This window comes from Podarcis bocagei, assembly GCF_964188305.1.
Source record: "Podarcis bocagei genome assembly, chromosome: 1".
Classification (NCBI taxonomy): domain Eukaryota; kingdom Metazoa; phylum Chordata; class Lepidosauria; order Squamata; family Lacertidae; genus Podarcis; species Podarcis bocagei.
In genome coordinates, this window is record NC_138125.1 from 133572343 (window position 1) to 133588111 (window position 15769).

At 46.5% G+C, this 15769-nt stretch overlaps 1 protein-coding gene across 2 annotated transcripts in view; it reads left to right on the plus strand.

The window, feature by feature from the left end:
• The window catches only part of NRP2 (neuropilin 2), a 259454-nt gene that overhangs the window by 44244 nt on the left and 199441 nt on the right, over window positions 1–15769 (plus strand). For both annotated transcript variants that reach the window (XM_081208808.1, XM_081208809.1), the window contains exon 2: window positions 8878–9055. In XM_081208808.1, coding sequence (XP_081064934.1) covers window positions 8878–9055 — 178 coding nt within the window. The remainder of the gene's footprint in view (window positions 1–8877; window positions 9056–15769) is intronic.

Sequence of the window (15769 nt, forward strand, 5' to 3'; positions counted from 1 at the left end):
TGTTTTTATAAGTTCTTAGTACTTAAATACTTTCTCGTGATTTCTGTAGAATTAATCTCCACCTCTTTCCTGAAAGGGGAAAGTCGTGTCAGTTTTTTTTTATTATTGTTATTGCAATGGCATGTGAAGAGGAGAAAGTATTCAAACAACCGAGTGTTTTAGAACAAAGCAACGCACACACATGCAAAGGAAGACCGGCTTTATTTGCAAAAGATAAAAATAGTCATTTCTGGGATAGGAAGTGATGACTCCCTGGCGAGGCGGACAGAGCGAGGGACACTCCTGCGATGCTGTTTCCTGTTGCCATTGTTCCCTTTCGCAGCTTCTGTGCAAAGCGGGGTGCCTTTCTCTTAGGAAGGAGGGTGGGTTTTCTCCTAGAGATCTGCCTTGCAGGGATGGGGAGGGGGGGAATGGGAAGCAGTTTGTAAAGTTTAAAGAGCTCTTCAGACCCTGTTGGCCCCCTTTCCTGAGGGTGTTGGTGTCTGGCTCTGCTGTTCTCCTTGGTCTCGCCATGGCATGCGGGATGTTGACTCCAGGGTCGCGGGTTCCCTGCCAGCTTTTTTGCAGAGGAGCATACAAATTGGAAAATTACACCCTCTGCAGCTTGAGAGCCAGCTGGCACCTCCCTGTTGGGTTACACCTGGAAGGGCCAGCGGATCCCGATTGAGTGAAGTCAGCGTGTGGCTCGGAAGCCAGCGGAGGTGTTTTGGCCTTTGCCATTCTCTGTGGTTTCAGAAACACACCCTTTCTGGTATTCAGGGGAGAGTGCCCAGGCAAAAAAAGAAATATAATTTGGTTTTGCTTGCAACCTGCGGTGGATTTGAAGGGGGGGGCTGTCAGAGGCAGCATGAAGAGAAAGGGAGTTTGGTTCAGAAGCGGGGTGATTTGCAAGGAGCTAATTATCTCTTGATATCTCTGCCATTGTGTTAGAAGCGGTGTAATTGTAAATTTGTGCCAGAGAGCAGACTCCCTTCTGCGCGTAGGGGATTGTGTTCACCCATTAAAGGCGATGGCCTGATTTTGTTGTGTGATTTAGTAGGCAGCTTAGTTTACCACCTTCTCAGCTTTATAGTGCGGCTGGGCCACAAGAAAGTGGAGAGGTTTGTGGTACCCAGAGCCCATCTTTTCCTTTTCCCTCAGTGCCAGACCCTGGAAACGCTGGAGGCAATCACTCTCTCAGGGTTTTTTTTTGGGGGGGGGAGTGAAATGGCACCTATAGGGAAGAACCCCCCCCTCCGGTCCTCCTATTGAGAGGTGGCTGCTGAGAAGTAATATATAATTCACAAGGCCATGCTGTTTCACGCAGATGGTGATATTCAAGCATGACTGACGTTAAGAGGAGCAAAATCTCTGAAGCCTTTCTTCTCTTCACCCTTTCTCCTTCCTCTCCTCGCTGCGGTCTGCTGAAGCTCTCGACGTTAAAAATTGCCCAAACCTGGGCACTTCAGGCACTGCATAATTGTACAGTAGCTTCTGCTAGGCTCCAATTTCAGCCGTCTATCCAGCCGAAGCGACGTTTCTCGCCCCCCCACCCCGAAATATATATATATATTTCATCCTCATTTTGTGTCTGGAGGGCCATGAGGTCACCCAACGCATTTGGGTAATCAGAGGTTTGGGAAAGTGGGAGTGTTATTTTTGCAGGGCTGTGCTGGGAAAGCAGAATGCAGGGAACGTGCAATTAAGCTTTTCTTGGTGTTTCTTGTTTTAAAATATATTCCTTATTCTAGAATGCTGTGTCTTTGTGGAACTAGAGCAGTTGGGTGTCGAGGTCCCCAGGGCCACCCCAATAACTCACACACCACACAGAATTTTTGTTTAAGGTTTTTGGCATAATTTTGGCCACAACTTTATTAAAATACAAAAATGTGAGTGGTTGCTTAGGCATTGGTTGCGACTGTCTGCCCCCACCATGGGGGACAGACTGACATTCCGCACGATGCGAAAGTCAGAAAAGGGGAATACACTTGGGGGTAGCGACGGAGCAGGGAACCTGCCCTCAGCCCTCCCCAAATGCAACCAGGAGCTCATTGCTATGGCCCGAGCCCCCTTGACAGAGTGGACAAGCAATAGTTAGCCCCTGATTCCTTTAACGGAATCCCTTGCAGCAGCAGCATTGGAGGGGCAGGCACAGCCAATCCATGCCCCTCAACCAACCAAACCATAAACCAATGCCTAAGCGCAAACTTACAAGTTGTGACGATTTGCTACGCAGTAGGCAAAAACCAAATGGCCCCAGCCAATCAGCCAGATGGACAAAATTCCTACTGGGCCCCTGCCCCAAGAGCAGACGACCCCATGACAGGCATATCAAGGTCAAAGTGAACAACCCTAAATATAGGGAGGGGGACGGGCAATCCGATGCACGGGCAAAAAGAGGAAGCCCTAGCCTCGTGCAAGGAGTTTTAGCATTTCTGGCTGTCAGTCAACAAATGGCAACATCAACTTCATCCCAACAACAAGGGAAGCCCCAGTCGCATCAGTGGCCAACGATCAATTAGCCCGCCCTAACTTTGGAGTGTCCTGGCGGCCCCCACCGCAACACGTGCTCTCCGTGAAGGAGAACACGCTTTGCCAGAGAGAGAAGGATTGGGTGGGAAAGGCAGAGCTCATAAGCAGTGTTAGAAACTGAGTAGGAAAGCTGGAGCTAAATGGCACCTTGAACCTGGTTTATGGGCACAACTGCAGAATGTCTAGGCACCCTTTTTTAATAACAGGAATACAAAGCTGAAAATGAACGAAAATATTAAGTTCATTTTCACATGGTCTTGTCTTTTCCCTGCTCACCCCACTAATATTCTTAAGTGGGTCTCTTCTCCAGAGACTAGAGACTGCAGTTTTTGTCATGTACAGAAGTTCTCACCCTGGGCCAGCAGGGGGATACTGTAGATAGTTTTGCAAATAAGGGATCGAAAGTGACGTTCAGTGATTGGATAGTTTTAGAAAATTGTTACAGTTACGTTGTACTGGAGCTCTATATAAGCAGGCTGACTGAACCCTTCAGTTCTGTTCTGTTCTGTTCTGGCCTGTGAATAAACGAGAGCTGTTTGAAGAATCGCTGTGTCGTCTGATATGTTCACCCACAACCTAACAGTTTTAATCTGAAATCTTAGGCGCAGTACTGCGCCCAGAGCTCAGAAACTGCTCGCACTCATGAAATCCTCTCTCGCAAAATGCACCTAGGAACAATGGGAATTTCGAACACGGCTCCCAAGCCTATGGCAGACAAACGCAACAGGTAGCCTCAGAGCTGGTATGAGAGACATGGTGCCTCTCCAGGCCATGCCAGCCCTCAATGGGGGGCTTTGAGGAAACAGCCCTACGTCATGACTTAGGGTCCCGCCAGAGTGAGGCATTTGTGGGTCCCCAAAGAGCTTCTGGGCTGCCGCTGCTGCTTTGCAAATACAGTGGTACCTCAGGTTACATATGCTTCAGGTTACAGACTCCGCTAACCCAGAAATAGTGCTTCAGGTCAAGAACTTTGCCTTCAGGATGAGAACAGAAATTGTGCTCCCGCGGCGCGGCAGCAGCAGGAGGCCCCATTAGCTAAAATGGTGCTTCAGGTTAAGAACAGACCTCCGGAACAAATTAAGTACTTAACCTGAGGTACCACTGTAGGCTTTCAGCCTGATTCCAGTAGGGCTGTTCTTATGTTCTTGTTGAAACCCCTCTCTCTAGGGTTCCCCTCTTAGTATGGGCAGAAACCTAGGCTAGGGCAAAGTTCTACCTATGTACCCGTGGCTTGGCTCGCACAGGCAAACCATGGGTGTTAAGTTGTGGGTGAACATATCAGACGACACAGCAATTCTTCAGACAGCTCTTGTTTATTCACAGACCCAGAACAGAACTGAACTGAAGGGTTCAGCCAGCCTGCTTATATAGAGCTCCACTACAACATAACAGTAACAACTTTCTGTAACTATCCAATCACTGAACGTCACTTTCACTTTCAATTCCTTATTTGCATAGGTGGACCTGAGTGAAAACTATCTACAGTATCCCCCTACTGGCCCAGGGTGAGAAGTTCAGTACATAACAATGGGTGTAGCCAAAGGTGGGTGCAACAACAAACGTGGTGAGAGGATGCCAAATTTTAGCAGAAAATGATTTGCAAAAAAGAATGAGTCGAGCCTGACTGGAATAATAATAATAATAATAATAATAATAATAATAATAATAATAATAATAATAATATTTTTATTTATTCCCCACCCATCTGTCTGGGTTTCCCCAGCCACTCAGGGTGGACCCCAGCAGAACACTAAAAACAGAATAAAACTCCAAATATTAAAAACTTCCCTAAACAGGGCTGCCTTCAGATGTCTTCTAAAAGTCAGATACAGTGGTACCTCGGGTTACATATGCTTCAGGTTACAGACTCTGCTAACCCAGAAATAGTACCTCGGGTTAAGAACTTTGCTTCAGGATGAGAACAGAAATCGTGCTGTGGCGGCGCAGCGGCAGTAGGAGGCCCCATTAGCTAAAGTGGTGCTTCAGGTTAAGAACAGACCCCCAGAACGAATTAAGTTCTTAACCCGAGGTACCACTGTAGTTGTTTATTTCCTTGACATCTGATAGGAGGGCGTTCCACAGGGCAGGTGCCACCACCGAGAAGGCCCTCTGCCTGGTTCTCTGTAACCTCACTTCTCGCAGTGAGGGAACTGCTGGACCTCAGTGTCCAGGCTGAATGATGGGGTGGAGACGCTCCTTCAGGTATACAGGGCTGAGGCCATTTTGGGTTTTAAAGGTCAGCACCAAAACTTCAAATTGTGCTCGGAAACATAGATCACTCTCGACTCTTAGGTGAATGTATTTCTCAAGGACCACCTAGGCGGTTAGGCATTGGCAGGGGTTATTGTTATGCAAATGAAGGGGGGAAGGAAGCGCCATCACCTTCCCCCAAGGAAAAGGGTAGTCCGGTAGAGGACTCCGGGGGGCATTGCCCTGTTCGAAACCTAGGGAGGTGAGGGCCTCTGGCACGCCCCCTAGCGGTGACACCCGGGGGATCCTAGTTGGCGTACTTCAGCAGGACTCCCCCGGCTGGTGGTTAACCCTTCCCGGTCTCCATGCCAGGTAGTTGATAGGAACCAATGCCTAAGGCCAATACTTTTCAATTCCTGTAATCAATAAAGTTGTGGCCTTTCACGCCCATTAACCTTATATAATGTGTCCGGTATCTTCATTTCACATGGAGGGGAGGGGACTTGTCACGCAACTGCTGGACCTCAGTGTCTGGGCTGAATGATGGGGTGGAGACGCTCCTTCAGCTATACAGGGCTGAGGCCATTTTGGGTTTTAAAGGTCAGCACCAAAACTTTGAATTGTGCTCAGAACCGTAGATCACTCTCGACTCTTAGGTGACTGCATTTCTCAAGGACCACCTAGGCAGACTTTCCATTATCCCCAGCCATGAGGCCTATCATGGAAGTAGGAAGACCAAGGACCATCTAAGGACCTCAGCAGGTTGCTTACAAGGGCCTGTTGGTGGTTGTGGTGCAGTCAAGACCCAGTGGAAACAAAAGCAACCTGCCATACAGATGGACGTTCTGTGGGAAAAGGGAGAGAAGAGAAGGGGGCATTGCTGGGATTCTTTAGTATGTTATCAATTGTGTGTATGATGCAGATTCCCTCCCCCGTCCCTTAGCCAGTAATGAAATAGTAAATCAGATTTGTGGCATTCGTAAGATGAAATGTTTACTTGAAGATGAAATCGCCCTCCTGGGTCTCTTGTTATAACCAAGGGCTGAAAGTGCTTCGCTCGCTCGAGATGTAATTGTTACCAGGCTGTTTTGTGGGCCTGCACCACAAAAACCACCACAGTTGATTATTGCAGTCTTTTAATTCCAACTGCTTAGCTTGGCTTGAAACGTTGGAGGAGGCAGGGAGGAGATGGAGGCAAAGCCGAGAGGGAGAGGGAGATTTGGAAAGGAGGCAGATACGGGTGTGCAAACTCAGCCTTGTGGTTGGAACAGAAACGAGGGATGCCGTAATGCGATCTGGAAGCCATTTTTTTAGTTGTGCCAGAAGCTTCCTGTGTGGGCCCACCTACGTGAGACATGCACACCATCTCACAGACAAAGCCCTAATGTTGGACGGGGCGGAGGCTGCTTTGCAAAGGGCCACCATGTGGTTTAGTAATTGCTTGGGTTGCTTCTCAGTCAGTTCAAAGTTTGCAGGGGCAGTGTTTGTCTCAAACCACACATGATTATTCAATGGGTGGAGAACCTTCATTTCTTGTTCCATTTAGGCCTATGTCTGGTCTTAGAAATTGAACAGGCCAATATTATTTGGTAGAATCATAGAATCATAGAATCATAGAGTTGGAAGAGACCACAAGGGCCATCGAGTCCAACCCCCTGCCAAGCAGGAAACACCATCAGAGCACTCCTGACATATGGTTGTCAAGCCTCTGCTTAAAGACCTCCAAAGTAGGAGACTCCACCACACTCCTTGGCAGCAAATTCCACTGTCGAACAGCTCTTACTGTCAGGAAGTTCTTCCTAATGTTTAGGTGGAATCTTCTTTCTTGTAGTTTGGATCCATTGCTCCGTGTCCACTTCTCTGGAGCAGCAGAAAACAACCTTTCTCCCTCCTCTATGTGACATCCTTTTATATATTTGAACATGGCTATCATATCACCCCTTAACCTCCTCTTCTCCAGGCTAAACATGCCCAGCTCCCTTAGCCGTTCCTCATAAGGCATCGTTTCCAGGCCTTTGACCATTTTGGTTGCCCTCCTCTGGACACGTTCCAGTTTGTCAGTGTCCTTCTTGAATTGTGGTGCCCAGAACTGGACACAGTACTCCAGGTGAGGTCTGACCAGAGCAGAATACAGTGGCACTATTACTTCCCTTGATCTAGATGCTACACTCCTATTGATGCAGCCCAGAATTGCATTGGCTTTTTTAGCTGCCATGTCACACTGTTGGCTCATGTCAAGTTTGTGGTCAACCAAGACTCCTAGATCCTTTTCACATGTACTGCTCTCAAGCCAGGTGTCACCCATCTTGTATTTGTGCCTCTCATTTTTTTTTTGCCCAAGTGCAATACTTTACATTTCTCCCTGTTAAAATTCATCTTGTTTGTTTTGGCCCAGTTCTCTAATCTGTCAAGGTCGTTTTGAAGTGTGATCCTGTCCTCTGGGGTGTTAGCCACCCCTCCCAGTTTGGTGTCATCTGCAAATTTGATCAGGATGCCCTTGAGTCCATCATCCAAGTCGTTGATAAAGATGTTGAATAAGACCGGGCCCAAGAAAGAACCCTGTGGCACCCCACTAGTCACTCTTCTCCAGGATGAAGAGGAACCATTGATGAGCACCCTTTGGGTTCGGTCAGTCAGCCAGTTACAAATCGACTGAGTGGTAGCATAGTCAAGACCGCATTTTACCAGCTTCTTTACAAGAATATCATGGGGCACCTTGTCAAATGCTTGCTGAAATCAAGGTAGGCTACATCCACTGTGTGGATGCCAAGAGCCGTTGGTCTGTAATGGTTATTGGAGTGTTGGGCTAGTGAATTTGACTCCCCATCTGACCAGGATGTTAATGGTGTCAACGTTGACCCAACATACCTAGTGGTGTTTTCTTGAGGGTAAAATGGGAAGCCCTGTAAACTGTAATGCATTCTTGGAAGAAATGGAGGGATAAAAATGTGTGTGTGTGTGTGTGTGTGTCTGTTTTAAACGGAAGACTGTTCAATCTGTGCTGATCACATTGCTGTAATCATTTAAAAAAAAATCACATGCCATTTTGCAATCCTTCTATAGAAATTTCTTTGTCCTCCCATCTTGAATCTTAAAGCGTTTAGATCAGGGGTGACTAAACCCTGGCCTAGGGGCCTGATCCAGCTCATCAAACATCCCCCCCCCCAATTTGGGCAATGGCAAAAAGGAAAGGAAAAATACTGAGAGCAAGCCTGCTCCTCCTGGTGGAATCAGTACCCTGATGGAGATGGGGGATTGCCTTTTCAGACATTAGATCTATCATTTGAGGGAGGGTGGATTTTCACAGATAAACTAAAGAAGGGAGACTGGTTTTCTTGGGTGTCCTAGCCATGGGTGCTTGTGCGAGCACAGAGTGGCTGCACCCAGCTGGCAGGTGGTCCACAGAAGGTCGGTTGATGATGAAGGTTAGTAGACTCTTCAGTGCTAGGAAACCATGGGAGGGACCCCTTTCTTAAGCAAATGGCAGCACTGAAGCCTGGAAGTGACTGCTATGTGAGGGATACCCAATTACGTGCTGCCACATAACTCAGGGAAGGGAGCAGGCAGGCGCTGGAGTTCGGAAGACAGGGACAGGCATCAAACTTACATCGGTTAGCCTAGCTTCTTCACGTGACCGTCCTTGTTTTGCAAAGGATGGGATTCTCCTTAGTATTTTGCTAGGGCAGCGCTGAGCTTGGGTCTAGCAATGTTTGTGAGGTGCTGTTAGGGTAACAGTGGAAGAATGCCACAGGAATGCTTGTAAAAGAGCTAGCGGAAGGGAGGATGTAAAGGCAGTTCACTCTGTTTCCAAATAATCTGATGTCTTGTGTTCTCTCTCTCTCTCTCTTTTTAAAACAAAACAGTAGTTTGGGCCCATTTATAGCTGTTCTCCTCTCCCCACACCCCTTTTCTGGTCTGTCTGAGCAGCGGTATGTGCTTGTGTGTGGGGAAGACTGTGGCGTGTTGTAATCACCTTCCAGAGATTTGTTTTGTACTTGGGAGATTTTACATGGTTGTAATATACATGTCTGTTAAAAAACAACAACACACTTTTTTTTTTAAATGCAGCCCAGAACCTAGGCATCTGCTGGTACAAACCCAGAGGAATAAGCCATAAATGTGTTTGAAATTCAGTGCCTGTTCTGATGTTAGGTTTTGTTTTCTATTTGTTTGTAGCGCAACCATGTGGGGGCCGCTTGAATTCCAAAGACGCTGGCTACGTGACTTCACCTGGGTATCCGCAAGACTACCCCTCCCACCAGAACTGTGAGTGGATCATTTATGCTCCAGAACCCAACCAGAAGATTTTCCTGAACTTCAACCCTCACTTTGAAATTGAGAAACATGACTGCAAGTAAGAGATTACCCACATCCTCTTTCTCTTCTCTCTTTACTCCCCACCCCCCACCTCTCACCACCACTCATATATATATATATGTACACCGTATTTTTCACTCTATAAGATGCACCAGACCACAAGACGCACCTAGTTTTTGGAGGAGGAAAACAAGGGGGGGGGAATTCTGAATCTCAGAAGCCAGAACAGCAAGAGGGATCACTGCGCAATGAAAGCTGTTCTGGCTTCTGGGATAGCTGCGCAGCCTGCATTGGCTCCATAAGACACACACACATTTCCCCTGAGTCTTATAGAGCAAAAAATACGGTGTGTACATGTGTGTGTGTGTGTGTGTGTGTGTGTGTGTGTGTGTATTTACTGTGCTACCCATAAAAACTGGAGTAAACATGTGTGTGTTTACTGAAATGGGAGTTGCCTGTAATATATCACATATGGTGCACTGTTAAAAATACGCGCAGGGGTGTCTGATGAGCCATTATTATATCTCATCAGCCTCTTCCGCAACACACGCTCAAGCTGTAAACTCCAGCACTGCATTTGCAACCCAGGATTGCATTTCTGCTCTGCAGTAGGATGGAGATTAAAGGGAAATGTGTGGGACCGCATTCTGCGTTCAGAAATGCCGGCGCCCCTTAAACGCTCGTTTTTGCTTTTGTCCAACTAAGCGCTTGTGTCTAGAAGGCCTCAAATTGCCCATGTTCGGCGAACGTTATCGGCACTTCCAGTTTTCTCATGGCTGGGAACCGGCTGTTCAACAGATGTCAGAAGGGAGAAGCCACTTTCTTCTGAGCTGTAGGGAAATATAAGCGGCTCAGGATAGAGCAGGAGTGGGGAAGCATTTGCCTCTCCAGATGTTGCTGAACAACCACTCCCATCTGCCCTAGCAATCATGGCCGTGGGCTAGAGATGATGGGAGTTCAGCAGTATCTGGTGTTCCCTGCAGCTGGTATAGAATCTCATCATAGCAAGGGCCCCAATTTGGTTGGAAGCCCTATTGTTGAAGCATGGTGTTTGTTTGTTTGTTTGTTTGTTTGTTTGTTTGTTTGTTTAAAAATATATACTCTGATCCAGGGGTCATTAAACTTTTTCAGCAGGGGGCTGGTCCACTGTCCCTCAGATCTTGTGGGGGGCCGGACTATTTTTTTTTTTGGGGGGGGGGGAGAATGAATTCCTGTGCCCCACAAATAACCCAGAGATGCATTTTAAATAAAAACACGTAAAAACACGCTGATTCCTGGACCGTCTGTGGGCTGGATTTAGAAGGCGATTGGGCTGCATCCGGCCCCCGGTCCTTAGTTTGCCTACCCATGCTTTGATCCTAAGCAGCAATTCAGGAGTAAATCCTGTGGAGTTCAGCAGAGCTGAATACCATGCTTTGAATAATTCCGTTCACATAATGTACTGCAGTCAATCAATCAATCAGTAGCTGAACTGGGTTCCACACAGTCACACACACACACACACACACACACACACACACACACACACACACACCGCCCCCCTGCAAAAATAAAAACGCAAAAGAAATAGCAAAGCCAGACAGACCTCTATGTTAACACTCAAAACGGAGCACATTAGTCTTCCAAAAAAAGTTCACAAACCAGAACACTTACTTCCAGGTTCGCAGTGTGTGGGTTCCAAGTTGTTCAAGTAGCAAGGCGTTTGAGAACCAAGGTGCCACTGTATTGTATGGCCTTGTGACTTTGAGGTAGCCAATGCTGCTCCCTTCAGATGTTACTGGGCTACTGCTTTCATGACCCATGATTACTGCCCATGTTGGCTGGAGGTGTTGGTGGCTGGAGTCCATTGGCTACCCCTGCTGTAACTCTTCGCTGCAACAATCAGATTCTGGCAGGGTTTACCAAATGCACAGAAGGGTAGAGCGTTATTGTTATTTTTTAAAGCAAGTGCTTCTTGTCATTCAGGAGTGAGAAAAGCTGCAGTTGCCAAGATTTCTTCTTCTAAACCAAAAATTCAGGAGCTCTGCTCGTCCCGCCCCCCTCCGCCCTGCTGCTTGTAGTTTCTGCTGCTATAATGTGCATTCCCATAAGAAGACAAGGTGTTTCCTCTTTTCTGTCGCAAATACGACAGATTCTGCTGCATTCGGTGAAATGTAAGACTGGGGGAGCTGGATGTCCAAGAAAAACAATTAGCAGCTAGTAAGAAATAATTAACAGCTTCAGTGAGCACCATTAAAAGCATGAATTAATGAGGTAGTCCCTTGGGTCTGTTAGAACGTCTGTGGTCGAGAGGCTGTCTAAAATGTTCAGCTTTTCTTGTGCATCTACAACTGGGTGTTATCTTGCAGTCTTTTCTATGTGGTTTTGGATTCTGTTTATCTTAAAGGAGTGGGAAATAGTACTTGATGGGCAGGCTACACCAATACTCACTCTCTTTCATCTTCCAATCCAAATATGAAGCAGTGCAATGGTTGCAGAAAACCTAGCTCTGGTCCATAGTGTCATGATCTCTGTTCTAAAACTAGTAGGAACCACCAAAGGCAATTCAAGTAAAAACAGCAGGGGAGTTTTTCTTCATGGCAAGAACATGGGCTTATTTCAGACATCAAGTCATGGTTTCTGCTAACCATAAACCAGGGGTCAGCAACCTTTTTCAGCTGTGGGCCGGTCCATCGTCCCTCAGACCATGTGGTGGGCCGGACTATATTTTGAAAATAAAAAAAATGAACGAATTCCTATGCCCCACAAATAACCCAGAGATGCATTTTAAATAAAAGCACACATTCTACTCATGTAAAAACACGCTGATTCCTGGACGGTCCGTGGGCCGGATTTAGAAGGCGATTGGGCTGCATCCGGTCCCCGGGCCTTAGGTTGTCTACCCCTGCCATAAAACAACACAAAGCATAATTTACAGCTGTTCAACACTCTCCTTTCAACGAATCAAAAGCTTGTTGAGGCAGCGCAGCAGCCATAACTATGGTGTAGTTCAGTGTTTTTCAACCACTGTTCCGCGGCACACTAGTGTGCCGCGAGATGTTGCCTGGTGTGCCATGGGAAAAATTGAAAAATTCAAAAGATTTTTTTTAAAAAAAAGTCAAATTTTCGCCCACTAGGCGGGCGCCGGACTGTGTCCACCCTATTTTCCATCCGTCCTGGGTGGGGATCAGATTGGATGGGATCGGATGAGAGCGGACAGGCGGTCCGCTCTCATCTGATTCCCTATAGAGAGCAGCGGGGCTCTGACATCTCCCTCTCCGCACATAGTGCAGAGACGGAGCTGTCATCCGCCAGCTCAGCGGGGATCAGTGGATCGATCCCCGCTGAGCAGAGAACGGTCCACAATGTTTCTGTTTGCCATTAAAGAAAAAAATATTAAACCATGCTTGAATGTTAAACCATGCTTCTTTGTGTTTATTTGATTCCTATTCAAGAGAATTACTTTATATATAGTCAATATAGGCACAGAGTTAATTTTTTTAACCTTTTCTAATGGTGGTGTGCCTCGTGATTTTTTTCATGAAACAAGTGTGCCTTTGCCCAAAAAAGGTTGAAAAACACTGGTGTAGTTCACACATGTCAAGTTATAGTTGCGCCAAACTGTGGTGTGCAAGCCTATTTCAAACCATGGTTTCTCATTTACTGGTTGATCACAAACCATGGTTTGTCAATTCAGACAAACTGCAGTTAAGGTTTGGACTGATAAACCTCTGGCAACATCCTATCCCTCTTACAATTCCAAGTATAGCTTTGCTGCTAGGGTGCTGTTCCCCATTTCAGAACAAAGAATAATGGGAGATCTACACTCTGGCACTAAAGAAAGCAATGACATGGCTTAAAAGACAACTAAATTTAAAACGTAACAAAAGAGGAAGCTCATGAAATGGTGGGAGAGTGTCTGTTGGGAGAGGACGGTGTGATCCTAGTGGGAAGAGAAGCTTATTACAGCAGGTCTGTCTAACGTATCTGGGTTTAATGTGGTCAGCGTAAACTTGTGGCCTTCCAACTTTGCTAAATTCACTTTGCAGCTCTTTCACATGGCTATTTCTTGAGAATTTGGTGCTGCTCATGGATTTAGATTTGGTGCCATGTTTCCACAATATTGCCTTAATCAAAATGCCAGACAGTGTAATTTTCTCATATAATCTAGCTTTACTATTTCCTTTGAAAATTTGAGAGGTAAAGAACAAAACAACAACAAACCAATGGAAACAGTAAATCCAAAGCGTGTGGTGGTGATGGAATACGGGATGACATTTTGATAAGGCAGATATCGTGTGGGCACTGCAAGATTTCATGTTGCTTCGGTAGTGCCCTTGTTTACCTTTTCAAAACACATATGCAAAGTCTTTAAAAAGCACACCTGTGTCTAACAACTGCACTGTAAGTTGCTGTTAAACTTTATTTGATACTGTTTGCGGTGCTATGATGAGGGACTCATTCGCTTGTGGAAATGTTAATTGGCCTTGCTGCATTGGGGCTGTAATTAGTATAGTTTCATAGTATAAATATATTAATCCTTCAAAGACAGATACTTGTAATCAGATATTACAAGATATTCAAAGTGTTGGTGCTGACCTTTATAGCCCTAAATGACCTCAGCCCTGTATACCTGAAGGAACGTCTCCACCTCCACCGTTCAGCCCGGACACTGAGGTCCAGCTTCCTCACTGCGAGAAGTGAAGTTACAGGGAACCAAGCAGAGGGCCTTCTCGGTGGTGGCGCCCGCCCTGTGGAGCGCCCTCCCGTCAAGGAAATAAACAACTATCTGACTTTTAGAAGACATCTGAAGGCAGCCCTGTTTAGGGAAGTTTTAAATGACTGATGTTTTAATGTATTTTTAATCGTTTGTTGGAAGTCGCCCAAAGTGGCTGGGGAAACCCAGCCAGATGGGTGGGTGGGAAATAAATAGATAAGTAAGTAAGCAAGCAAGTAAGTAAGTAAGTAAGTAAATGAATGAATGAATGAATGTAATATAGTTTTCATTATGGCTAAATAGAAAATGGCTTCATATTTTCAGCAAAGTGTTTAGTTTATTTGCCCATAATCTCAAGCAACCTCATGCCCCAGGTGACATCAAAACTGATTGGCTTGGTAGCGTATTGTGATGTTAGCCCGTTCTCTGTATGATCCCTGATTTGGTGGCATAAGCTGTATGACTAATTCAGAAAGAAGAAATTAGTAGCAGCCATCGGAAGAAAATGCCGGTGAAGTAGCTGAGGTCAAATTGTAGTGAACAAAACGGAAAACCTCTACCCCGTCAAAATGGCTTAATGGTTTCCATCTAATAAAAAAGACACAGATTGAGAAATATTTGGCACAGGTCTAGTTTTGCATTCTCTGCAGACAAAGGTGTGATTTGCGCGACTGCCATCGCAGGTTAAATCGAGTGTGCTATTCATGTTCCCCTTTGGGTCCACTTTTTTATGGGGGCACATTTCATTCATTCATTCAAATGGTTAATCTCAGAGGGTAGGGTTCTCTATTAGGAAAAGACTCTGCCTTCCCCTTCCCCACCATGAATGGAATCAACTTGGCACAATCAAAGCAACTTTCACCCCCACGCCTTCCATTTCTGCTCCAGGAAAAGCTCCTTAGTTTTGGAAAGCACTTCAAAAACCAAGAAAATTGGCTTCCTCCTGTTCTTGTGCCCTGTGTGTGTTCGCGATAGGCGCAGCCGGGACCCTTAATACTTTGCAGGAGGGGCACTTTTCTCAAATGAAGGTTGGAAGCCGAGCCATTGTCTGCACTGCTGCCCTTCAGAAGCAATGACACAGCAGTAAACCAAGAGCAAAAGGGGAAAGGGGGGGGGGACAGAAGCTCTGATTAGAGGCGTGCCAAACTATTCGGAAATAACTGTAATAGCCCCCGTCTGCTTGCCATTTCTCCCTGCGAGTGCAGCTGCCGTTTTCCTACGGCTGCTCTTCATCCCCCTCCGTGCCGTGGGGATTGGGTATCTGCTATTTGAACCGGGAGTTTGAAAACAGCATTCTGCTGCTTCAAAAGGTTGCCATTCTGTCACGTTACATGGGGCAAAAAAGCCCCGCTGCCCTGCCCATGCCAAGGTTTATTTTTGATCTCGGGAGAGACTCGGGCAAGCCTCCCTGGAGAAGGGTGAGGGGGACGGTGGCGACTTATTTGCCCCCCTTTCGCAAAAGAAAGACCCGCTTGGTCACGTAGCTGTCCTGCCCAGTCAGTTCTTCTGTGATCGCTGCTTCTTGGTCCATTGCCTGCTGCCAGCGTTGGAAAATCTGACTCTGAAACCTCATCCGTATGTGAATCACTGCACAGAAAGGGCCCACCTTTTCCATTCCCTCGCTCCCTCCCACAGCATCTTTCAAATTCAAAGTTTCGCTTTGGAATTCATGTGTGTGCATCATCGCTCCTCTCAGCCCACCTCCCCGCCCGTCCAATTTCTGAATTAATGTTGCCGAAACGTGCCACCCACTGTTCCACACTAGACTAATCACCCTGCTGAAGGATTGTATTGGGTGTTCAGCAGGCTTTGCATCCCAAGTCTGCCTTGCATAAACATGTTCATGCCACATCACAGCGGAATAGTCTCTCTCTCAATCTCTCTCTCTCTCTGCAAACAAAGACATTTCGAAGAACGGATCCATTAAAAAAAACAAAAAAACACACAGCCCAGCGTGTTTTTCCCCCGTCATCATTTACCGAACATGACATTCAATTGAGTTATGAGCAATCCAGCGTCCATCCTGCCTCTGGAATTCTCCTACTCGCATGTGTA